At 49.6% G+C, this 24,524-nt stretch overlaps 1 protein-coding gene across 1 annotated transcript; it reads right to left on the reverse strand.

The window, feature by feature from the left end:
• Positions 1-3,678: 3,678 nt before the first annotated feature.
• GASK1A (golgi associated kinase 1A) lies at positions 3,679-24,008 on the reverse strand. The gene is made up of 5 exons (XM_030265039.4): positions 23,625-24,008; positions 12,642-13,466; positions 9,039-9,161; positions 8,646-8,749; positions 3,679-8,094 (listed from the first exon to the last, which is right to left on the reverse strand). Exons 1-5 carry the CDS (start codon positions 23,625-23,627, stop codon positions 7,884-7,886), a joined length of 1,266 nt encoding a protein of 421 aa, XP_030120899.4. The 5' UTR covers positions 23,628-24,008; the 3' UTR covers positions 3,679-7,883.
• Positions 24,009-24,524: the final 516 nt, after the last annotated feature.

A 24,524-nucleotide genomic window follows, 5' to 3' on the forward strand; every position in this document is an offset into this window, starting at 1 on the left:
CAGATGTGCTGCAGAGTCAGCGTGTGGGGAAGGAGGTCAGCTGGGAGGTGAGAAACAGATCTGCACTTACCTGATCAATTCAGGCATGGCCTAAGCTATTTTCCACCCACAGCCAGGAAATCTGTGAGAGGGGAAGAAATTGGATTTCAGCCTCCCTGGTATGAAGCTGGAGCCCTAATCACTAACCTATCTCAGAAATGTAAATTTTGCAGAGTAACTCCTGCAGACCGTGTTTGCAGCACTCAGCTGGAGACAGACCTCTCCCTGAGATGATTAAAATCTGATTTACAAGGCACGGTGGACAGATGGCATCTGTTTTCTGCAGTCAGTGGTCCCTACAGAATAAAAGAGGCAAACTTCAAGGCCATAGCTCTGCAAAGACAGAGAAATTATTGCCCATATCCATGCAGGTGCCTGCACTGACGCATCTGCTCCCACCAAGCCAGCAGGTACCTGCTTACCCTCCTTCCCCTGCCTCTCAGCACCCAAATGTTCCCTTTTTTCAAGTCCTTCCCCTGCCCCACATCTCCTAAAGCTAATGTGAGGGCAAGCCAGGAGGTGGGCAAAAGCAATTAAAACAGAGGACAATGCCTGGCTGCTCTGTGGAGCGTGCAAGAGGCAGCTCCAGCAGGCAGGGCAGGGCAGGGATAACGCTGCAGGCAAAAAAGGGCAGCATCTACCTAGAGCAATCAAAATGCCTCAGGAAGATGAAATCTTTTAGAAAGGTGAGTACAAAAGCATCACCAGGAGGGAGAGGCAGGGAAGGACTGAGCAGATTTTCTCTGTGCACAGCGTGGGGCCAGGCTGGAGGGGAGCCCCAGGACGTGAAGCCACATTGCCCACCCAGGGGCTGTCACCACAGAAGCACGGCTGTGCCTTTTTGGAGCTTTTCTCCCCCACCTCTTGAACTGTGATCAGGCTTGAAAAGGTCATGCTCAGTTGAAGTAGAGATATGTCCCACACATTGGTTGTTTCCTGTTTCTGTAAGAAGAGTAAAAATAAAGGCAAGGAAGAGGCTGCAGATGATTTGGTGCCCCCACACAGGCACTTAACCCTTCAGTTAAGCTCCTCAGCAAACTGCTCTGGCCTTCGGTGGAAGTCTTTGATCTCTGACCTCTTAGTTTACAGCTTCGACTCAAAAGGGCAGGATGAACTCTTCCTGAACACCTAATTATGGCTCTTTCCACGTGATGCCATGCTTCATGCTCAGACAATAAACCTAACCTGTCCATTCTGTGCAGAGATGTTGTGCCACCTCTCCCCCACACTCCAAATCAAGTAAAACCATGCTGAATTGCCTTAAATTTAATATAGTCACCAATTCCCTGCTCCCAGACTATTTACTGTTGGCAAGGAGCAGAGCTGGCAGACCCCAGTGAACTGAACAAAAGCCATTTAAAAATATTTGTCCCAATTGTGACAAATCTCAGCCTCCTGGTATCTTGTTGGCACCTAGATGTGCTTCCTAGAAGCCCAAATCTGCAGCTCAGCTTATTGGATCCCTTTTCACCCCAAGATTTAACTCAGAGGAGCCAAGAACTTGTTTCAGGGAAGGTCAAGGCAATAAACCTCCAATTGTTTATGTACATAAAGAGACTTGGGATGTAACACACTTTGCTTACTCCAAGCTTTCCCAGATGCCCAGAATGGGAAATTAAAACCAAATCCATGTAAAAATATGGCAACATTTACAGTGTAGCCTGCACCACTCTATCCACTCACCTCGTCCTCAATAAAAACTACATCCCTGCTTAGATACAGCCAAACATTAAATCCAAGGGAGCAAAATTCACTCAAAAAGCAGGACTGGAAGAGGTGGTACCACACCTGCTCAAGCAGAGAGCCTGGCCAGAACCACGATGGAGTCATGCTTACCTCTTGCCAGAGAAATACCCCTGCATGGGCACATCCTGTTCCATTTCTATGCAGGGTCAAGTTTTCCTTGGGCTCCTCCCTGCACCTGGTTTGAAACCCCACCATATTAATATGGTTTGATTGGGGATAGGATTGAACTGTAATCTACAGAGAATTTCATTTTGCTTTCCCAGGGCTGAGCACCTAATGGGAAGAAAATCTTCACCCACCCCTTTCAGGTGCTTATTGAAGGCATCACCACACGCTGCCTCCTCCAGACAGCTGGGGAAAGGCCAGGCAGCCCATTTGCTGCATTAATACCTCTGCAGACTGACATACTAGTTCCTGGTATTGGCAAGACAACTCACAGACTGAAACAAAAGAGCTGATGTTTCAGTCCTTGCCTCTCCTGCCACATGAGCCTCCCTTCTGCCTGGTGATGCAGAGACATCAGCAACAACAACCTCCCATCCCGAAAGGAAGTAAAATGGTGAGTCCGACTGCCCACTAACTTGGACAGGGGCTGAGGATGGGAAAAAAGCTCATGTGGTATCCAAACCCAAGCCAGGGTCAGAAGTTGGAGGGACAGCATGGCAAGGGGGCACAAGCAGCACCCTGCCTGTGGCTGGCAGCAGGGGCTCCCAGGAGGGCCCCAGGGTGCCAGATGCAAGAAACCCCTTTGCACCCACGTCACCTCTTGGATTAGTGATGCTGGGTGTGGCCCAGGGGAATAAAAACTGGCTCAGTTCAGAAGAGGAGGAAACATGAGGCTGGTCCTTCAGTCAGGAGCGAAGCAAAAACCCAGGGAAATTCCCAAGGATGCCATGGTGACAGTCTGGGAGGTAGAAAACTACTCCTGTTTGGGAGAGGCTGTTCCCATCTTTGGCTTGCCTTGCTTACAAGTGGATTTCAAAGCCCCAGAGCATGATCGGATTTGTGTTATGTGCCAGCTGGATGCACACAGCTCTAGGAGATGTATCCTTTTAAAATCCATCCCAGGGACTAGAGAAAATCTCCTGATTTTGACCATCATTTAATTCAAAAATCCTGTGGGTGCTGCGCACCTGGGTCCACATTTGGGTCCACACTAGGGTGGGAAGAGCCCTGGGTGCTGTGGCATTTCATTCTTCAAGCAGCTGTGTGCTCTGTCTTGCTTGCAACATGGAGCAATGCTATGCTTCCATAAATCTAGATTTTTGTAGGAAAGAGAGAAATGGGGAAGAAAACGTGGTGCTGATGAAGAGATATAAAGTACAGCTGGGCAGATTAGGCTGAAAAGGAATTAGGAACTTAATGATGCTTTAGCAGCCTGAAATCTGCCAGTCCAGAGATGAAACTTTAAAGACGCTTTTGGCAAGCCCTGGGAAAAGACAGCCTGTCGAGCCAATGCCACCTGCTGGAGACAGCACTCGGACACCAAGATTCATGGCACCAGTTAAATTCATGGATTTTAGTCGTCAATGTACCCAAAATCCCTCTTCTGAAGCTTGAAAACTTGAGCCCATGTCTGGCAGGGCAGACATCTCAGGAACCCACAAACACAGCCCCTCTGCCATCCCCAGGAATGTTTAGTTTCTCCCGGGTTCCCTGTCTCCTTTCTTCCATTTGCCTTATCTGGCAGGTAATCATCCTTGCAGTGGTAATTGCTGAAGAAGCCATATGGGATCCATAAACTGTTAATGCTGGGGGATTTTTTGTGAAGAATCATAGGACCCATACATGATTGTTGTTGATATTAGCATGATTATCCCTGGTGTAAAAGCAGCCAAAATTGCCAAAATAAGTTGCAGAAATGGTTACATCAGCACAGACATGAAGACAAAGTTATCTCTGAAATCTTAAGCTTTTAATTGAGAGGAAATAATATGTTTGCAAGCTCAAATGAGAGAGTTACAGAATAAACCCCAACCTAAAGGGAGGGAAGGTGGAGGGAGGTGAAGCTTCAGTGTGGAGACCACCCCACTGGGATTTGGGAAGCAGCCGCCAACAATGCAGCAGATCCAGGGCGGGTTCAGCACTTCCCTGTGTGTGTACATGGTGCTTATCTAATAAGCCATTTCTTGAGCTCCAGTGATACTGCTACTTATATCATAAATTCAATGATCTCCACTTTACTGGCCATTAATCTGCTTCTTTTCCTGACGATTTTATACTCTTTTGATAAACTGTTTGTCTAACCACGTGGAAGAAACAATGTCAAGAGCTGTACCTTAGGCGTTTGCCCAGCTAATGAAGAAAATCCATCACAAGGAGAGTTTATCTATTGCTTTTCTGGATGTAAATAAAACATCAGGCTAATTTACTTCCATTAATCTCAAAGACCATTGCTACAATAATCCTATGTTAGAGCAGAATTTTTTTTCCCTTTTTCGCATAAATATTTAAGTACATACTGAAAGAATAAATAAATTGCTTTCTAAAAGCCAGATTATTTTTATATACAGAGATTTAACAATGAATTTGGATTTACTTGCTAGCTCGTGCCTTTCAGGCAGCAGACAGCCCACGCTTCCCCTGTGCAGCACAGGGATGCATTTGGGTGGGTTTTGCAGAGCACAGGGATGCTCCCAAACACAGGGGTGTGTTTGGGTGGGTTTTGCAGAGCGCCCTGTGGGGTCTCTGAGTGCCACTTGTGACAACCCACTCTTAAGGGGAAGGAAGCACAAGGGTGGCTCATCATCTCAGCCCCAAGTGCCACCCCACTGGTGTCACCCCTGGCCACTGGGTGGGTTCATTGAGTGCCGGGTCTGCTCTGCGAGGTCCATGTGGTGCTGCAGAAAAGGCTACTTAGTGTCCTGTGTCCAGCTCAAGAAGTGGCCCTTAAGTGCAGCAAATGGGCATTTAGTTTAGGGAGAGTGAGGCCAGCAAAGCACTGGAGCAGAGTGCTGGGGGTGCCAGGGATCGCCAGCTTTGGGGCGTGAAGATCAGGCTGAACAGGAGCAGTGACACGGTGCATGTTTGCACATGTGAGTGCATGTGCTCGGCAGCTTGGAGCCAATCTGGCCCTGCCTTCCAGCCCCCAGCCCTATTTTCTGCCAGCTGAAAGGCTGTGCACAGCCAGAGAGCTGTGAAACACAGATTGTGTAGCTGGGATCACTGCGGAATGAAGCAGTTCCCTCCGGGTGGAGCTCCGTGGAGGTGTGTGCCTGTGCTCCCAAATGCTGTTCTTGGAGCACATTCCAAGGTGCCAAGGGAGAGCAGGAGGGGGCCACAGAGATTTCCCCCCATCAAGGAGTTCTTGTCTCTCCACTGGTCTTTCCCAGCTGCTGCTGCTGCTGCCTTCTTAAAGACAAAGCCATCCTGCAGCCAGCTTGGACCATCTTTTTTTGCGACCACAGCCCTGTACGATCTGTGATGATGTGCAGTAAAATTTGGTAAAACAGCATCCCTGCTCAGATGAAATCTACTTTGTCAAGCATGGTCCCACAGGAGTATTTCCAACTATAAAGTAGCTACAACCGTAACAGTAAGTTTGTCATAGGAAATACGACACGCTGAGAGCTGGAGCAAACTGAACCCAACTCGACATGGTAAAGGCTGACGCAAGCAAGGCCACAGAATCTCTCTGAACAGCCATGACCACAGTTCAGAGCCTGTGCTGGTTACATAGGCAAGCCCATGGAAAAATGGACTAATTAAAGAAGATTAATGATCAGTCCCAGCAAGATCTTGGCTTTTGCTTCTCTCATTTATCCATACATGGCTCTTTGTTAAATCATGAGGGATTTTTATTCACATGTATAACTACTTACAGATGTTCCACATGTGTTTAGCCAGCAAACTCACATTACAACTAAAGAAATGCAAAAAAAACCCACTACCTTGTGCAATGTTAAGGCAGAACAGATGCAACCAGAGGCAAGGCAAAAGCTGCTGGTCCAGCTCAGCAATGTCCACAGCTTAGGCCACTGCACAGATCCCCAACTGTCTCTTGATTCTTGCTGAGAACTTGGCTTACATGAGATGAAAACCTCTCCTTTAATGAAATTTCTCACTTCAATGACATAAAGCAAGAGTCTGACTGATGCTGTTCATTGTAACTAATGCTCTTGCTACCTCACGGTTTTTCCCAATATATTTTTTTGGATTTAATTTTGTTACATTTAGTATCCTTTACTAAAGACTGGGCATGGCTTTTCATAGGATCCAGGATGAGTTATTTTGTTCTCTTTCAAGCTCACAAGCTAAGCTCATCTCCAAGTAATAAATCCTTATAATTCTGGCTTTAGCAGGGTTTCCATGACCATGATCCATCTCATGGCACAGCAAATAGGGTGATAATTCATGGGGTGGAGAGAGTGCTGGGGGAAAGGCCCTCCCTGGCTAATTGGAGGGCAGGACTCCAGGAACAAGCTGATGGCACTTTGGATGCTGCTGTGCCTGTGATGCTGACTGCTGATGATTCCTGAGAGCACTCGTGCTTGCTTGTTGATTCATGTCACCCACGTCTCGCTTCACCCTCTCTTCAGCAAGAGGGAAAAAAAGGTAATTGTCTGTGCTTATCAGCATGGGTGTTAAAGCAGATTCTCAAACTGACATAGTGCTGAGAAGGATGGAGCAGGGAAGGGATCCATACCCAGCCTTTCCTCTCCCACTGCATGGGTGACCATGTTCTCCAAAGCTATTGCAATGGGACAGCTGCGCCATGGTGCAGCTGGGTACCCATGCCAGTCTCACTGAGACTTTCCAAAGGCACAAGTGAATTGGAGTGCCTGAAGCAATGGATGCTCTGCCTGTAACACTGGAGAAATGGAGGCCTTTAAAAAGCCTTCTGATGGCAAACCATAAAACCCACAGGCCAGGAACTGACTGCTCCAGGCAAACACTGACTGCATGACTCAGCTGGGAACACACTGTGGGGAATTATGGAGCCCATCCCTGCATCTCTTTTCCTCCTGTTCATTTTGATTTTGAATTATCTCTCAGCCCTGACACTTGAGGACCTGCCTAGCTGGGATGCTGCTGTGCTTCATCAGAATAGGCTGCTGGGAAAGAGCTTGAGGGGTGACAGGGACAGGATGGCCTCTGCCAGAGGTGCCAGCGTGCTCAGAAAGCATTTTACACCCGACTGCCTTCTGCTAAAATAGCTTGGCATTTTTGTTAAAACATATTTCTGCAAGCCTGGGGAAGAGTTACATGCAGTCATGCCCAGGAGAGCAGCCAGGAGTTCTTTTCAGAAGTGGGGTAGTTTTGTCTTTAATCCCCTGACAATGAAGGCAAAGAGTGAATGAGAGATTTAAACCTTCAAATCTGACATTGAGAGCATTGGCAGCAGCCCAGGCCCACCAAGGCACATGCATGGATCAAGGTACATGGCACACAGCACATGGCTCTCACTGGGGATGGTACCATGGGCTATGTGAGGGCAGCTGCTGCCCAGTGCTGCTGAGCTTCAAGGTCCTGCCTAGTCTCAGCTCCAGGCAGTGGCTCACAGTCTCCCAGGCACACGTCACCTCTTCTGCAGGGGGAAAGGCAGAGCTCACCTCTAGTGTCTTGTCTTTGTTCAATCCACTTAGAAAGCTCCCCTCTGCTTTCCACCTGCCTCTCTGTCCAGGATGTTTTGGAAATAGCGAAGGCATCATCAAAAAGCCCAGTACAAGCCACGGAAAGGCTGCCAGTGACTTCTTCCATTGCTTCTTTAACTCTTTCCAGGGTCCCTGTCAGCCGTTCAACTGTCCAAGACTCCAGTTTTCATAGTTGCTGTGTGTTTGTGTGCGTGTGAGTAAAGGCATCCAAAAAACCTCACAGATGTACCCTTCCTTTGAAAATCCATGTTGAGACCATAGCTTGATGACTGTTGTCTTTCTGAAGCAGTTGTGGGTTGTCTTAGGAGACATCTCCTCCCCATCTTTCCTTATTCCCTGTGGTTCCATCTGCTTCTCCAAGTCATCCTACAAGGTGAGGGGAAACACCTTTGTGGAGAGCCAAGCACCAGCACGGAACCTCATAACGTCCATGCCGAGGGCATGAGGTACATCCACGGCTGCTGGGTGAGCAAGGCAGGCACCGTGAGCCAGCCGGAGGTTGGTTCAGCGCGGCGAGTCCTCAAACACCGTCAGGTTGTGCTCTTGGATGTGGCAGAGCAGGATTTGTGCCCGCCTGTCAATGGTCTGGAGCAGGGGTCTCAGCCCCTCGGCGCCCCCCTGGCTCTCCCAGAACTGCCGGTCCAGGCGCAGGGACTGCAGCAGCAGGCTCTGCAATCTGCCCGACCGCAGCGTGGCCACTGCCGCTGCTGGGAAGCTGCAGTGGAGGAGCAGAAGAGACAGGGAGAGAAGGGGTTATCCAGGGAAAGCTCAGCAGAGAAGGAGGGAGCAGTCGGGCACTGGAGCAAAGATGCTTCAAGAGGAAATTCACGTCTTCCCAGAGGAACACAGGACAAGGAGCCTTCTGCTTAAATCTCTACCCATGGTGAGCATGCAGGATAGACCCAAGTTCCAAATCATGCCTCTAGCATGCCAAAATGCCTCATGGGCAATGGCGCAAGAAATGCTGAAATACCTGATTACTCATTATTTTTGTTCAGCTGCCAATTACAGAGGGGAAATAGGCTTTGGACCCTGCCATCAGCCACCCAGAGCAGAATAAAGAGTTAGTTTCAGCGCAGGGACACACAGGATGTTTTTGAGAGCCTAGCCAGCCACCCTGTTCTGGGGACATCCAGAACATCCATCCCCCTTCAGAGGGATGCCCCATCAGGAGGCCAGAAGCAGTAAGAAGGTGAGCACACACACGGCTGTGGAGCATCCCCTGTGTGCCAGCTCAGCCCTTGCCCAGCACGTGCACATTCCTACCTGTCTATGCCTTGCAGGAGCCTGAAGTTGAGCTTCTCCTCAGGGTGCTGTGGCCTGCCCGCGTTGTCGATGAACACCAGGCGGGACGGTGCGCTCCTCCGGACCTGCCAGCAGGATGCCAAGGAAAAGTTCACTCAGTGCAGAGTCACCTGTGTGGGGCTTTACCACTGTGGGGCTTTAGGCTGCTTTTTAATGCAGTAAGAAAGCCTGAGAGTATTTGGGGGAACACGGATGACAATGTCTACGTCCCTCCATGCCTGGGCATACCTCCCACCAGGGACCTAGCATCACCAAGGGACTACATTCCCTTTGCTACCACCTCAGTCCTGCAAGTGCCTCCCAGGCACCTCCATGTTAGCCCCAGAGCAGGCCTTGGACAGCAGGGAGACATACCAGGATGTGGACCAGGACCAGCTCTGCTGGATTCCGGCACTTCTCGTGGAGCATTTCCTCCACGCAGGGCTCAGAGGGATCAGGCTGAAACCCACAACAGTAGCGGTCCAGGCGGTCATGAACCTGCGAGGAGACATTTGAGGATCTTAACAGGGACATGTGCCTGGGACAGGGAGGTCCTGTTGTGAGCTGTTCTTGTACAGAGGAAAATGAAACATGTCTAGGCATCCTCAGGAGACGCATGATGGAAAAGCTGCATACACTTGTGAGTGAGAGGAATGGAAGCACACATGCAAAACCTCTTTGGCATGAAGAAGGTGATGACAAAGGTGATTGTGACAGGCTTTTCTGATAGAATTCAGACCCCTGGTACCTCCACATTGTGTATCTGCACAGACTGAAGGGGTTGTGCTTCCAGCTGCAATGAAGGGAAGACGTACACAATGATGAATGAATAAAAAAAACCCAACAAAGCACCCAAGGAAACCTAGAGTCTGAAACCTCAAAAATAATTTATTTTTCCAAGTCCTGATGCTCTGTATAACGGTTTCATCAGGTTGCTGTCACATGTGCAACCTTTCATCCATCCCTATGGTAACCTGAGCAGCTCTCAATGGAAAGACGAATGGAAAAGTATCAGCAAGGGAAAAAGCAGTCCGTGAATATGCAGGGCATGCCTGACATTTAAGTAGGGCCACAGTGACTTGTTTCAGCTACATTTGTGTTTAATCATTTGCAGGTGCTGCTAAGGCTCCATGTTGCCCAGGCTGTCAAACCTCCTGCTTCCCATCCCGGTTCCCTGCAGAAATCCTGGAGCTGCTTGACAACTTCCAGTGCTTCAACCACACTCTTGGAGGGATGAAGGGCTTTTAAAAGACATAAATCTCTGCCAGACCTGGCCTCAGTATTTATGGAGCTTCCTCAGCTTTGTCAGAAGCAACTGGTACATCCTCTGGGGTGATTTGTGGGGCAGACAGGACCTTGGCTGTCAACAGACTTGTCTGTGTGTTGACATGACATGTGTTGACATGTAGGGGAGCTGCCTCACCTCCTCCCGATCTTGAGGCCTGTTTACAAAAAAACCCCATGTATATATATATGTTCCTTTAAATATATATTAAATATATACTAAAAATATATAAAGTACAAAATAAATATATTTTCTGGTTGCAGCATGAAAATGTCTGACTCGCTGATTTGCTCCGCACTGCTGGTGCCAGCCCAGGAGGCAGAGCTCGGGGTGCAGAGTGGCTCCTGGAGCCACTGGGAGGGCTGGTGCAGGTCTCAGGTGATCCATAAGGGGTCTACAGGTGACAATGAGACAGAAGCCAAGTGACCCACTGAGGCTGCCTATTCCCTTCACCGTGGTAATTAGCACAAGCTATCAATTATGAGCTGTGCTTTGCCATGGAGTTCAGTCTGAACCAAACGCTGACCAAGCACTGGAGAAGATGCTGCAGGGAAACACGAATTGTGATCTCCATGGCCATTCCATTCATAACCCTTTGAGAAGAAGGATTAGTCCCACACTGAAGCCTCTCAATCCCCTCTGTTTTCTGAGGCTTAATGAAGAACTCAGGTCAGTATTCCTACATTGGGAGACACTCTGGCTAAAATGTGCTTGAGCATCTTGTCACAAAACACATGGAAGTAGAAGAAAATATCACATTTCCTCCATGCATCTCCTCGGTCTGCCTACTGGAGAGCTCAGCACACCAGTTTCTCTCACCTGCTATGTTGTTTTGCAGGCTGCACAGAAGGTGAAGACAACCTGAGAGAACTTACAGAGACATTAAATAGGCTCAGCGCTCCACTCACCCGCCCACAAGCACCTGTGAAACCAAGGTGGATTGGTGCTGAACCCGCAGAGGTGTGAGGTGGAGGCAGATCTGTTGTCTAAGTGGAGCCCCAGGAGAGGGACCAGATGGCTGTGGAGATGCAGAGAATGCCCTGACATGCTGACAAGCCCTCCCTCCCCTGGCCCTCCCCTGACTTTTTGGTATTAATTTCTTCCTTCCAGAGCCTAAACAGCTCTAATTCATGGGAATTTTGGTATTATTGCTAGAATACAAATACATGAACCACACTTTATCCCATCCAAGGTCAAATATTACCAGAAGCTCACCTTCAGCCCCTCTTGTGACCATCCTGAGACATCCCCTTGCATCTGATAGGTTTTTCCAGTTATGATTCAGCCTGGGACAGCTTCCCCTAGGGAAATTTTTCTTTCTCTCCCCCTGACTGGGAAGAAGGTGTCCCAGAGCAGGGATGTGGCTGCAGAGTTGATTTGGTTTTGTCTGTCTTTAAGTGCAGGACAAAGCCATCAGCAGCTGCCTCTTTTTTACCAGCCTTGGCATTTTGCCCCCACTAAAACTTTGCACATAGTGGGGTTTTCCCTTACGGCAAATACAAATAGAAATTAACATAGAAAAAGACAAATTTTAAGAGAAATTGAAGAAAACTACCAAGATTTCAATTGCAATGTACAACAGGGCTCAAATCTCACCAAATTATCCTTCCCCAGCAAGGCTGTGGGATGCTAAAGCCATTTCTGAAAGATGCTAATCCACTTCTATAATACCCTCTTTACCTTTATGTGACTTGGTCTGCATGGGAGGATTCCATTAGAATTATTGAGAAGAACCTGTGGATTGCCCTTGAATTTATCATTGCACTGCTTCAGCCCTTGAGGAAGAACTCTCCTTAGAACTAGATACTTTCTCCTGCAGTCTCAGCCTTTCCACTGCACTCAGCGGTATTTTGGCTCAGGGAAGGGAAGGGGATCAGTTAATCATCTCATTTCTCTGGCTGCTTCAGCTAAAATATTTTCAAGCCCAGACAGAACTGCTCCACCTCTGCCAGTCATAGTTGTAAAAAAAAAGGAGAAAGAATAAGGAAAACATATTTTAGTCGTTTGGGGGTTTTAAATTTCTTCCTTTTTTTCTTTTATTTGTATTAATACCTGTCCTTTCAGGCAGTTTTCTCTTGTCTGATAATCAGCCCCCAGGTGCCTAAACAGGCTCTCTTTTTCTCCACAGAAATCACTTTTGCCTCCTCACAGCTGCCCTCCAAGACCTGGTAACTCTCTGGGATACTATTGTAATCCCTTGTAGCAGCAGGGTATGATTTTCCAGACAGAAGATTAAGTGCTGTTAATGCCGAGGAGGAGGAAGGCAGTGCTGTCCAAGGCACAGCTCCTTATTTCCAATGCCAGCAGCACATCCCAGAGTTTGGATGTGATGGGGCTGGTGCAAGATATGCTGCTTATTCCTAGGGATGCCCTAGGGATGTCTCTTTTAGGGATGTCCCAGGCCTCTGCCTGCAGAAAATGAACAGCAGAAAGCTCGCCCACATGAGGACAGACTCACCACAACCTGCCTGCGTTTCCCCTGCAAGTCCCAAACATGGACCATACTCAGGCCAAAGTGCTTCTGCACAAAGTTCTGCTGCTCCCCATCAGCTGAAGAGTGAAAATACATCCCAAGAAACCACAGCTGATGTGACCCCGCAGAGCAGCAGGAGACCGTGGTCAGGCAATATAGGTGCAGGTACAGGGGAACCCGGGTGCCACAGCTGATGGAGCAGGTGGCCTCAATCACCTACCTGGAGAAGAAAGTCAAAGAGGGCCAGGCGGCTCCACTCGCTGTGTGGGATGCTGGAGCAGGGAGTGTCCCTGGCCACCAGCATTGGTCTGCGGGGCTGCAGCATCTCCTGGTACTGCAGCCATCCCAGGGCACAGGAGTTCTGGTCATTGTTGGCATCCTCCAGGTGCTGGAGGTCAGGAGCCCACCAGATGATGGGGCGCAGGGCGCCGTCAGTGTAGCTGTAGGGCAGGAGGCGGCTGGTGAAGCGCCGGGCCACGGCGGGCAGGCTGCGGTTCAGCCCCAGCACCCTGTCCAGGTGGAAGGCCAGCACCTCGTACAGGTCCCCAGGGCGCTTGATGAGCCCACAGCACCCATCCTGGCAGTCTCCTTCTGGGCTGGCTGGCAGGACATCCCCCTTGGCATCTCCCTTGGCATCCCCCACGGCACGCAGCCTCACTCGCATGATCTGCCCGTGGGCAGGAACACGGGTTTTGGAGACCACCTGCCCACTGGACAGCAGCCACATCTTCTGGAGGTCATCAGCAGAGAGCCAAGGGGGAATGTCCCTCTCCAGCCTCCTCTGCCTCCTGCTCCAGCCAGGAGCCTGCTCCTGCTGCAGGTGAGCGCGGGGCATGGGGCGCCTTCTTCTGTAGGCTTGTCCTCCAGACAGGGGGGCAGCCACCTCCCTCGGGGGCCCCGGGGGGGACGAGGCCGGCAGCGGGAGCAGGGAGTGGTCCGGTGGTGGGGGCAGGTGGATGAGAGCCAGCAGGGCCAGGGCCAGCAGCACCCCGACAGCTGCTGGGGCTGGGGGCTTCATCCCCATCCTTCGCCACGGTCGCTGGGCCTGCAGGGACAGAAAGTTGGAATGATGCTGGAGTGCTACTGCAGGCAGAGCCCTTGGTAGGGTTTGCTTTGGAGAAGCAGCCCCTCTGCTTGTTATTCCACTGTGGCAGGAGGGTTGTGGATGGTGCCATGATTTGTGCCAGAATTTAGCTGCAGTCCCTTCAGAAGCAAATCAGAGCAAGGGCTCACTCCCCACACAGAGGCTGCCATATCTGCAGCACTGAGGTAGCGGATGACCTTATGGGCAATGAATTTCTCATGGTCAAATAGTTCACTTTAAGGACTCAAGAAATTAAAATAAAACAAACTAAACCAGAGCAAATTCCTGTCTAGATGTGAACACTTTCCAGTTCCTAAGAGGTTTTACTTTTCAGACCTTACTCTGGGGACCCTCACTGGCTCCTATTCAGGTTGCACACTGAACCCATAATTTAGATATCTCAATGTGTGCTGAGACAAGGCTTCTGGAGCTCTGCCCATCACTGTATCTGGCAAAAGCTAGGTAGCTCTTAGTGTTAGTCAGAACCTGTGACTGGCTGTGTTTTAAAAAAAAGGGTACAAACTCCTGGAAGGCCAGACACCTCTCCTATGAAGACAGGCTGAGAGAACCAGGGTTATTCAGACTGGAGAAGAGAAGGCTCTGGGGAGAACTTACAGCACCTTCCTGTGCCTAAAGGGACTCACAAGAGAGCTGGAGAGGAATTTTTTACAAGGATGTGGAGTGACAGGACAAGGGAAAAGGACTTTAAACTGAAAGAGAGGTTCAGATTAGATATTAGGAAAAAAATCTTAGCTGTGAGAGTGTTGAGGCATTGGAACAGGTTGCTCAGATAAGCTGTGGAGGCCCCATCCCTGGCAGATGGCTGACATTCTCCAAGCCAATCCAGTCCCTGGACCATGCTGCACCCATGCCTCATTCACTCAGGAATGGGCAGCCTCACACACTTGTGAGAGCAGCCTCACATACTTCAGGAGGCTGGAGGCACAAAAAGCACCTTGGCCCCATTTCTCTGCTTTCAACAGACATTTCCAAGCAGCTCAAACCCAAATTGGAAGTCAAGGCAATGGTCAAGAGCATAGATTTTTCTCCAATTATTTATTTTGGAAGCACAAACATATCCATGGCAGACACAGCAGGACAATATATTGCCAAAGAAGGGATAAGAGACTGTTTATAAGAGGAAAAGCTTGAAAAAAAAAGAACTATAAAGCTGGGGAGGTGAGAGCCAGCAGACAGAATTACTTCCAGAAAGCAGCTGGCAAGCAAAAGCATTTCCAGCTGTGGGGCTTTTAGGACCACAGGCTCCCACTGACCACAGGGACCCATCACCAGCACAACTCCTGCACCGTGAGCAGCTGCCCCAGGCAACCCCAGTGCACGAGCTTATGAGCTGACACAGCACTATCCTCAAATCCATCAGGTTTCATGTCCTCAGCTTGGGGAGACTGCTTCAGACAGCCCCCTGGTGAGAAGCACACCCCTTGCAAAGACACTACATCAGCTGAGGTGGGTAAGAGGAGCCACCGACTCACTGGCTGCAGCCATAGGGGTGTTCCTTCCATGCCTCCCTTTCAAGGATTGAGCAGATTTAATGCAGTTTATAAGAGCTATTGATGGTGCACTTGGAGTGATTCACCTTTATAGCTCTCACTTAATTGCTTCTCTCCCAGAAACACAATGTAGTGCAGCAAAATATATCTGCTGGGCTGAATGCTTTTTTTTGAGACAGGGTTTACACCAGCCTCTGCCAGGAACCAGGGGCTGCCTGGAACAGGTCATTGGGACCTGCCAGGGGACCTCTGCTTTATCTCTTCCCAGAGTGGAAAGGACCTAGTCCAGGGTGAGACTGTCCAGAGAAGGATGTCCTGTCCCAGATCACCAGCAGGATTATTCAAAGTTTGGCATTAACTGTCCCAGGCATCAAACTACATGGTTAAATCATTGGTTAAACCATTGTCTTAGGTGCCTCTCTGGGGAGAGGATGAGTGTGAGCACCCCTAAGCACCCTGAGGGGCAGCAGGACTTCTGTCAGCAGCTGGTTGTGATCCCAGCTCTTTCCTACTTGGATGGGATAATGATTTGCTGTGGAACCACAGCCAATGCCAAGTGACACAGGCAACACCCGAGCTCAGATACTCAAAACCTTCGTGCCCCAGATTGCAAGCAAATTCTGCAGAGCACAGACACACATTCTTTTCCAAACACCTGCAATCCACGTCTGGCCTCCTGAGCAAGAGTTTAGGGGAGGTGCAATGTCTAAATCCTAGTTGAACTGCAGTAAAATAACTCTGTCGCATATAAAGGGTCGATTATGGTATCCTGATACCCATACTCCTTTCAAATCATCACTGTAAGTGCCTCACAATCTGTTCCTCTGGCCTCAAAGTATGCTGAATTAACAGCAGTTATATCTATGGAATCAATCCCAAAGGATAGGGCTAACTGTAAATCTCAGTATTCCCATCTGCATTGAGCGAAGTCCCTTCCCAATCTGTGCTTTCTTGGGCATGTTTTCCCAGCACCTCCCCTGTCCCACCCTTCTGGAGAGACACAGCCCATCCCACTCTCACCAAAAACCCCTGTAATCCTTTTCTTCAGCTCAGAGGATTCTCAGGGTGATTGTTTTTGTTATCCAGCTGATAATAACCCTCTGGTTGCTTATACCATCTCTGGGTATTTAAAAAGCCTGTCTGCCAAAATTTCCAGTATCCTGGGGGGAGAATGCATGGAGGAGCCACATGGAGAACCTTCAAAGCACTGCAGGAAAAATCCTTTTTAACCCACAGCCAGAGAACAGAGTATGCCAAATGGATGGCAACAATTGCTGTGTTTTTAATGTCAAGTAAGTTTACAGTCCAAGTGGTTAAGGAATCACTATTGTCCAAACCCACTTTGTCTTCTTTGTCAGTGAGCTCGGGTTTGTGCATCACAAGTGAAAGCCCATTGCTTTCCCACCCTAAACCCAAAACCCTGGGCTGTGAAGCTGGGCAAGGGCCAGTGCAGGCTCCCTTCCCTAGCACCGTTCAGGCTTTCCCTGCCACATCAACAATAAAAAGAAGCAAAAAAGGTGCAAGTACAGTCTCTGTGTTATTTCTGGCGGTTGATATTGCAAATTTAATAATAACCTAGGTGATAAAGCATTGCAGAAATAATTCTGTATTTACAAGCCCTGGTAAATACTTTTCCAAACAGTCTTTCTCTGAGCCCATGCTATAAAAAAATGCTGCAGTTTAAGCTGTGGCTTTGATACAGCCCAAGATGCAAACCATATGTACAGCTCTGCTTTGCCAGGCTGACATACTGACAGTACAGCAGGTCTTCGCCAGAAATTAGGTCCTTTTCCCATCAGGCAAAATCCATAAAAAGGCTTAGAGAGGTACTACTTGTTCCAGGATGCCAATAAGTAAATAATATATATTCTCACTCATCAGAGGGACATACAGCACAGCCCAGGCTCTATGGCACAGTGGAGAGCTGTGTAGCTTTAAATTCTAGGAAATAAAACTTTCTAAGTCTAGTTGGGGGTGAGGTGTGGGAGGGTTATCCTTGACATTGTATTCCCAGGATGCTTGAACCTTGGCAGAATTTGAAGCAGAGAAGTCTGTTTTCAATTTCTTTTCAAACTGCATCAAATTGGCTTTGTCGAGCTTGAAAGAAAAGAAAAACAAACCCCAAACTTCATTATCCAAGAATGTAAGAAACAGCCCTGAGCCTAGAAAGATGCCACGGAAATACGTGGCTGTTGAAAACTGGATTGATTCCTGCTTTCCTCTGGCATTCAAAAGAGTCCTCCTGCCCCTGCACCGGCACTGCAAGACACCTTCCGCAGTAAACCCCACTGTCCCAAAGAGGTGCCCAAAGGAGCCAGGATGGATCAGCCATGGCCACACCACTCTTGGCCACCTGCCTGCCCTAGACTCCCAAGCTCAGAGGACTTTGCCAAAGGCAACCTGCTGATGAGCAGGTTAAAGGCAGGCCCCTGCATTTATCTGGGTGCACACTGAGGGGGTGCAACACACAGGGCTGTGCTCACCCTCTCGGCTCCGCGCTCGCTGCCCGCCCAATGAACCGCAAAACCGCCTGGGCAGCAGGAGGTGCAGCCTGCCGTGACCAGTTTTAACAAAGACTGCTTGAAAAACAAGTGGGAAACCTCCTCTGCCTGCCCCCCACCTCTGGGAATGTCTCCAGAGCCTTGCAACCACACATGGTGCTCACAGCAGCTCCCGGTGCACTGGGAGAATGGGCACATCAATCAGATCCGGGATTGGATCATCCTCTTCCTTTTCATGTTGTGCAGGAGGATTTCTTGGTTTGTTAAGGGCATGGCATGTGGGCTGGAGACCTATGACCATGCAGAGGACATGGAAGGAGACAAAACCTCTTTATCCCCGGAGTGACTCCAGGCAAGGAAACACTTGGCAGCGTCTGTTGCCCATCATTCAAATGCATAAATGCCTCCCTATATTATCCTGCTGAGGGAAGATAGATGGCTGGCAGAGTGGGAATTTAAAGACGGCTATTAAATGATGATTGCCAGTCCCAAAGGTAGCCCTGGCTCAGAGTGGCTCCCCAGGAAGGCAGGTCTGCTGCGCTCTCCCAGCACATGGGGACAGCTCCACCAACACTCGCTTGCACCCACATAGCCATGGGGCATGAGGAATAAGACAGCCCTTCATCCGGCCTCATGATCCAGCAAAGTGGCTGCAATTCCTAGCAGACCCACACCAGCTTTGTGTCTGAGTTTTTATCCTCCAGAGATGAAGGGTTGTGTCCTCAAAAATGCCCTTCCAGAGGGGAGAACCATGTCCCCACTACATTTCAGCACACTGGAGACACCCTGAAGACCATCCTGCTTGGCTCCAGGACAGGGATGTGGCAGGTAGGCCATGCTCATCTGCTCAAGGTGCTCCTCCAGCCCCACTTCGAAACAAATGGCTTGGGAAGCTCAAACCAGGAACTGAGAAGGTGGAAAAGGGGACTGCTCCCATAAAGCTTATGAAACAGAGTCACAGCAAACACTGGGTCAGCTGAAGCTGGGGAGATGGAAATGTGACACATCACCACATGGTGCTAGGTCCTTCCCTGCAGAGTCAGCAAAGTCCTCAGAGCTGACACACAAACCTCCCCACCAAGATGTCCAAAACCAAACCAGAAAATGACCGAGTTAAATTGCCTGGGATTAAACCTTAAAGCATGCTGTACTTTGCTAAATTTTGGATAGTCTGCAACGTTTCTGGGATCATTTATAGCCTAAGTGCAAGACAAGCATGCTTTGCACTGGCAGTGGGCAGCACTCTGGCAGCAGCACAAATGGATCAGTGTTGGCCCTGTTCAGTCTGAGCACTGACTTCAAAGGGATGGTGCCAACACACCACCTTTAACTTCTCAAATAATGTTGCCTTCACAGCTCCCAGTTATCACTATGGCCTTGGGGCAGCAAATTACAAAAACCTGGAAACCTTCAAGCTCCACAGCCTCTCTCTAGTAATAACCTGGTATGTCCTTGGCTCCAGGCCCTGCATCAGCCCCTTGAGCTTTTTGCTTCCCAGGGATGAAATGTCCTCTTTCTTGCTCTAAACCTCCCACCCTGAGTGACTATTTCCAGTTTTTGTGAGGCTCCTTGCCCTAAAGGTTCTTCTCTGCCATAGGCTAAGCACAGCTCCTTCTCACACATCCATCATCCAAAGGACCATTTTAAACAAAATCTTCAGCCATAGCTGCAAACTGCTCTGTTTAACGGTGCTATTCCCATTGCACTGTCTGCTCCCAGCTGAGTTAGGCACCAAAGAAGTACAGCAGAAACACGTTTGTAAACTTTTTGCCATCTCCAGGAGTAGCTTACAAGAGTGGCAAGACTCCCAGCAATCCAAATGTCCTGTTCAGTATCTCTGAAGAAGGAAGACCTGGAGCAGGAGACAGAGGACACACCTTGAAGGAAACAGATGTCCAGCACCTGGCTGGAGGACACCACACCATGGGGTGCAGCTGATGCACTCAAGGTCAGGGCTCCTGCTTGGGGGGCCCCAGAGGGGACACACACCTTGTCCTGCACCTGGTGTGGACTAAAGCCCTGCAGGGTACTGCCAGGGACTTGCTTGCCCTGTGGGGACACCATCCTTACTCCAAAATCATGTGATTTTCTCTGAGCAAAAGGAAAAATTCATAATTCTCCTTACTTCCACTGTGTAAATCTCAGCTTGCAGACAGTTAATACTCAGCTTTGTGTGGAATGGACAGAGAGTTTTTCATCCTGGTGCTATGTACAGTGCAGCTAAGGACCACTCTGGTTTAATCCCAGAAGTCAACACAAAGCACCACAAAAATAAATACTCTCCAGGATGCCACACTTCTGCTTAAAGTAAGCAAACTAATAGCTTTCAGATGCCTTATCTTTCTCCTATTTAAGTTCAGAGTCAGGGCTTTTACTGCAGACTCTTGCTCTTAGCTGGATCTTCTACTTCTTGGAGACACATTTCCCAGGAGATTGATGGAAGTCTTTCAGAACACATGACTGAGATGCACAGGTCCGTTGTCATTTGGATGTGCAAATGTTTCCCTTACTTTTCACCGCTAAAGGTGATATCAACCTGCACCCAAATAATCCAGATCGCTGAGGACCTGAAGCAGCATCCCATGTTCACAGGGGACAGTGAGGACCTGGGCAGCCCTGAATGCACGACTGTCCTCCTGTCCTCAGGGGACAAGGGATGTCCTCCTCCTCATCTTCCCACCTATCCCTCTGCTCATTCTCCTAACCCTCACACTTACATGAGAGCAGCACAACCTAGAAATTCCTGGCAGAGATGTCAAGGAAGGAAAGCAGCAGTTTTGGGAGGCTGTTGCTCCCTCCCTTCACCACTGCCGTGCAGGCTCCTGCCAGGCTTCCCTTTTCCCCCCTCCCCTCGTCCCAGTTTCCCGGCCAGCCTGTTACACTCCGCTCCATAAGTTTTCAGAGCAGCTTTCCCATCTGCTTGCTGAACCAGCAAGTAGGGGGCCCCTTCCCCAGTGAAACAGATGTGGCTTGCCTTTGTGCAACATCTGCGCCTCATGCCCCGCTCATTTTGAACAGTCTTGCCTTTGTTTCTGAGGGGTTCTACAGGGGATGCTTTGGAGGAGGGCAGCAGCCTGTGGCCCGTGGGCTGGACTCCTTCCCTTCAAGTCCCACACACAGACTGTCTCCAACCCCGAGTTACTTCTAGGGAAGAAGAATATGCCTTGTTACTGTGGCATTCTGGAACTGAAAGTCCTGCTCCTTAGTGGGTTCCAGCCACAGACCATAGCTTAGGAGCTGACTCATTTGGGATGTCCAGACCCAGGGATGTAAGAACTGGAATCTGGGAGTCATGGACCCTCTTCCTCACAACTCCCCTCACCCCGGTAGCTTCTCTTGCTGCACCTCTGGGCTGCTTACCAGCCCTGGTTTGGCATCCCCAGAGGGGCTGTGCTGCTGCAGCTTCTCTACACATAACAGAGGCAAAGAGCAGAGGTGCTGGAAAGCCATGTTCCTCTTGCAATGTGGTCTGGGCTGTATTTAATATGGGGAGGAATATGTTACAATAAAATCACATTTTATTTCCTCCTGCTCATGATGAGTTTGCCAATCCTGCTTGTGAATGCCTGGAATGCTGCTAAAACTCTCACACATTTTGGCACTCGGTTTGGTTTTATTTATTTTATCAGGTGTCATGTTTTTTATATATTTTGGGGAGGAGGGATTTTGATCTCCTTATTTTCAGTTTTCTTTTCTAACTGGTGGACCAGCACCAGGGAACAGAAATGTTTGCTTGGTGCCCAGTGGGGGCTCACAAAAGCCTCTCTGGGGTGTTGGCAAGGAGTAGCACTGGATTCCCTTGCTGGAGTTTCAGTGGAGGTTGCCCAAGTCAGACGGTTGGGTTTCCCTGAGCTGTCTGTCAGGTTTTTCCCTTTCTGGAGAGCAGAAAAGTGCATTCGTGGGATTCCAAAGGGGAGTGAGAAGGAGGAGGACAGCAGGGCCTTTCAGCCCTGTGGGCTTTCTTCAAAACAGAATTGTTCATACCAGCCCCAGCCTCAGCTGCAGAAAGGCAACCCTCTTTTCCTCCTGTCAAGCCATTACATCTAAAAGAGAAAAAAAGGGGAAGAAAACTGCTTGCTTGGCTCTAAGTGCTGCCTGCGTCCCGCAGACCCCATCCTGGGCAAAGCCTGCTGGCAGCCACCCCCCCAGCCTGCTTCCTCACCTAGCAAAATCCATGGGGTGAGCAGAGCAAACGTGGTACGAGCATTGGTGCAGCCAGGCTCACAGAAGAGGGGCTTTTCCTTCAGGGCAAGGCAAGTAGCTGCAGGTGGACTGGACTTACTGAGCATTGGAAAAGAAGGGGTAATTGAGGCATTTGGAATCTATGCCAGGGGATTAACACAGTGTAATCAGCCCCTCTCATTCAGAGTGCCTCATATTAGGCAAACAGCAGCCACTGGAAACTACTCTCTGGTGAATTTTGAAGCCAGAAGAAAGAAGATGCTTCTGTAATGCAGTCATCCCCAGCACTCTCTGCTGAGGCAGGTTGGGCATGAGCGGTGGCCGGATCCAACAAGAAGCCGGCTGCAAGCGTGCTCTCCATACCAACACGGGATCTCACAGCTGGCATCCCTCTGCCTGTCTGTGAGGGGGCACCCTCCCAGTGATTTTGAAAGGAGTCAAAAATCATCTCGAGCATTTTGTTTGGGGTTTTGCTACAAATGAAGCAACAAGATGATCAACTGGGGGCATAGCCTGGATTTATTCCTCATGACCGTCCCTGCCCTGCCTACAGGTGCCCAGAGCAAACCCAGATTATAGGCAAAAACAAAGCAATCAACACAGGAGCTCAAAGGGAAAGAACTGCAGAAGCAGACCTTCCTTTTTCAAGACAAAATGAAAACCCTGGCAAAAAGTGAATACCCCACTCTCACATGGGGGACCACAGCAGGTACCTGGCTTTAAAAGGCTTCATAGTGAAGGCTTGTACAGAAAAATGTTACTGCAGAATAAAGGCTGGTATGGGGAGAGTTGCCTTGCTTTTCCCTTTGACAGGGAGGTGTTATCTCCAAACCCAAAATGGGTGACATAAGCCCCAGTCTTGTATTTTTTTCCTGCTGCTGAAGTTCATTAGTTAAGAAACCCAAAGCAGCCTATCCAAACTGTAGGATGGAAAGCGTAAGGCATGACACTAGTGTTCCCTGTACACAAACACACACACTCCAATGAAGGCTGGCACAGCAACATTGTCCCCAGAGATGCTTGGAGTCATCAGCACACTCTTGAGGACATAAAAATGTTTCAGTGACACAAATTACCAGTTTCTGGCAGCAGCACCAAGCATCTCCTCAGCTCATCCATCATAGGTTTGCAATCCCTGGCCAAACAGAAGCTTGGCAAGGGCTGAGGTGGTGAAGCAGGAACAGAGCCCCCCGCCTCAGTGCAAACTCCCTGGCATGACACACCCCTGTCCCCTGGTGGGGCAGGGATAATGGGGCATGGGGGGGATCATCCCAGCTCAGCTGGCACATGTTTCCTCAGATGGGTTTGCCAAGGGATGTTCCAAACTGGAGCACTAAAACTAGATGACATGAAACACCACCGTAAGGTTTGAAGCACACTACAGATGTGGACAAACCTTCTGATGCTGGGGAAGAACAACATTTCTTGGGAGGGACGTGAAGTTCTCCCTTGCCAAATTGGCCGATTTTGTGGCTTTTTGGTGAAAGTGCTGTGCTTTGTCAGGACCAAAGAGAAAGCACAGAGTGGCTCAGTCATGATGTCTATCTGCACTTGGCACTCCTGCCTGAGGCAGGGCCACCTGGCCACTGAAAAGAGGTGGCACTGGCCGAGGGGGTGCAATCACCTCCCTGGCTGACAGCAGCGCTTTTACCACAGCAGCCCCAGGCACTGCCCTCAGGGGCATCCTGACAATCTGCTCTGCGCATCCCTAGCGAATTCTCACAATCTGCTCGGCCCATCCTAATGCTTTTAAGGACAGAGAAGTGCTGTAGCAGTTCCCTGCCTCGCCTTCCTCACCCGGCTCTGACCCTCCGAGTGGTCCGGCACAAGAGACATCCAGGACACGCCATTGTACCTCACATCCCATGGGGCAAACCCAGCGTTGCTTCCCACCATCAGCCCAGCAAGGAAACCCTAAATCCTACCATGTCTCGCAGCAGCAGCAGCCGATGCGCTCCTCATGTGCTTCACCGCCTCTGGGCGACACGGCACACGGTCACCTCCTGACTCGGGTGCCGCCGCCTGTGGCACTTCCATACGACACCAGGAGCCCACACAGAACATACAAATTATTTTTTTTTTTAAATAGCAGGTAAAAAAAAAAAAAAATCCAGCAACTAATCAGCCCGCTTCCTCTCCCCAGGCCATCACTCACAGCCGGGGGCTGTCACCCAGGGGTGCCCCTCGGGGCTGCCCACAGTCCCTGCTGCCCAGCCCCGCATGGCAGGGGCTCCCGGGCTCCTGGCACCACACTCCCCCGCTTCCCCTTGGGCGGGAGGACACCCTTCAAACTTCAGCTGTGAGTTTTCAAACTCCGCTTCATCCCAGACCCACCTCCCTGTGGGGAGGGGAGTGGAGAGGCTGGGAAGGGGGAACAGGCATTTCAAAAGTCTCTTTTTCACAATAAAAGCCCTTCCTGCTGCTTTTTTGCCGGCTTTTTTTTTTTTTTTTTTTTTTTCAATACCAAGGGCAAATTTGAGCCAGAAGGAGATGAAGACACTCGTGCTCCTCCCAAGCCCGTTTGTTCACAGTGACCCCAGTGCCAGCCAACTAGAGCCCCAGGGGCTACAGAGCCCCCAGAGCCAGGAAAGCAAACCAGAGGTCTACATATGAGTGCCCAAGGAAATGCTCTTTGCAGGTCTTTTTTAGCATTTCTTTGCCTTTCAGTAATGGTCCAGCAAAAAGCTGTGCCACATCAGTGCCTGGAGTGTACACACACCTGCGGGAAGATTTCTTATCTGCCTAAAAGGCATTAATGCAATAAAACCATTTTTAGGGTGCTCAGGCATTTGTTCTTCTGAGCACACAGTGCCTGCAGGCAGCCA

This window comes from Taeniopygia guttata, chromosome 2 (assembly GCF_048771995.1).
Source record: "Taeniopygia guttata chromosome 2, bTaeGut7.mat, whole genome shotgun sequence".
Classification (NCBI taxonomy): domain Eukaryota; kingdom Metazoa; phylum Chordata; class Aves; order Passeriformes; family Estrildidae; genus Taeniopygia; species Taeniopygia guttata.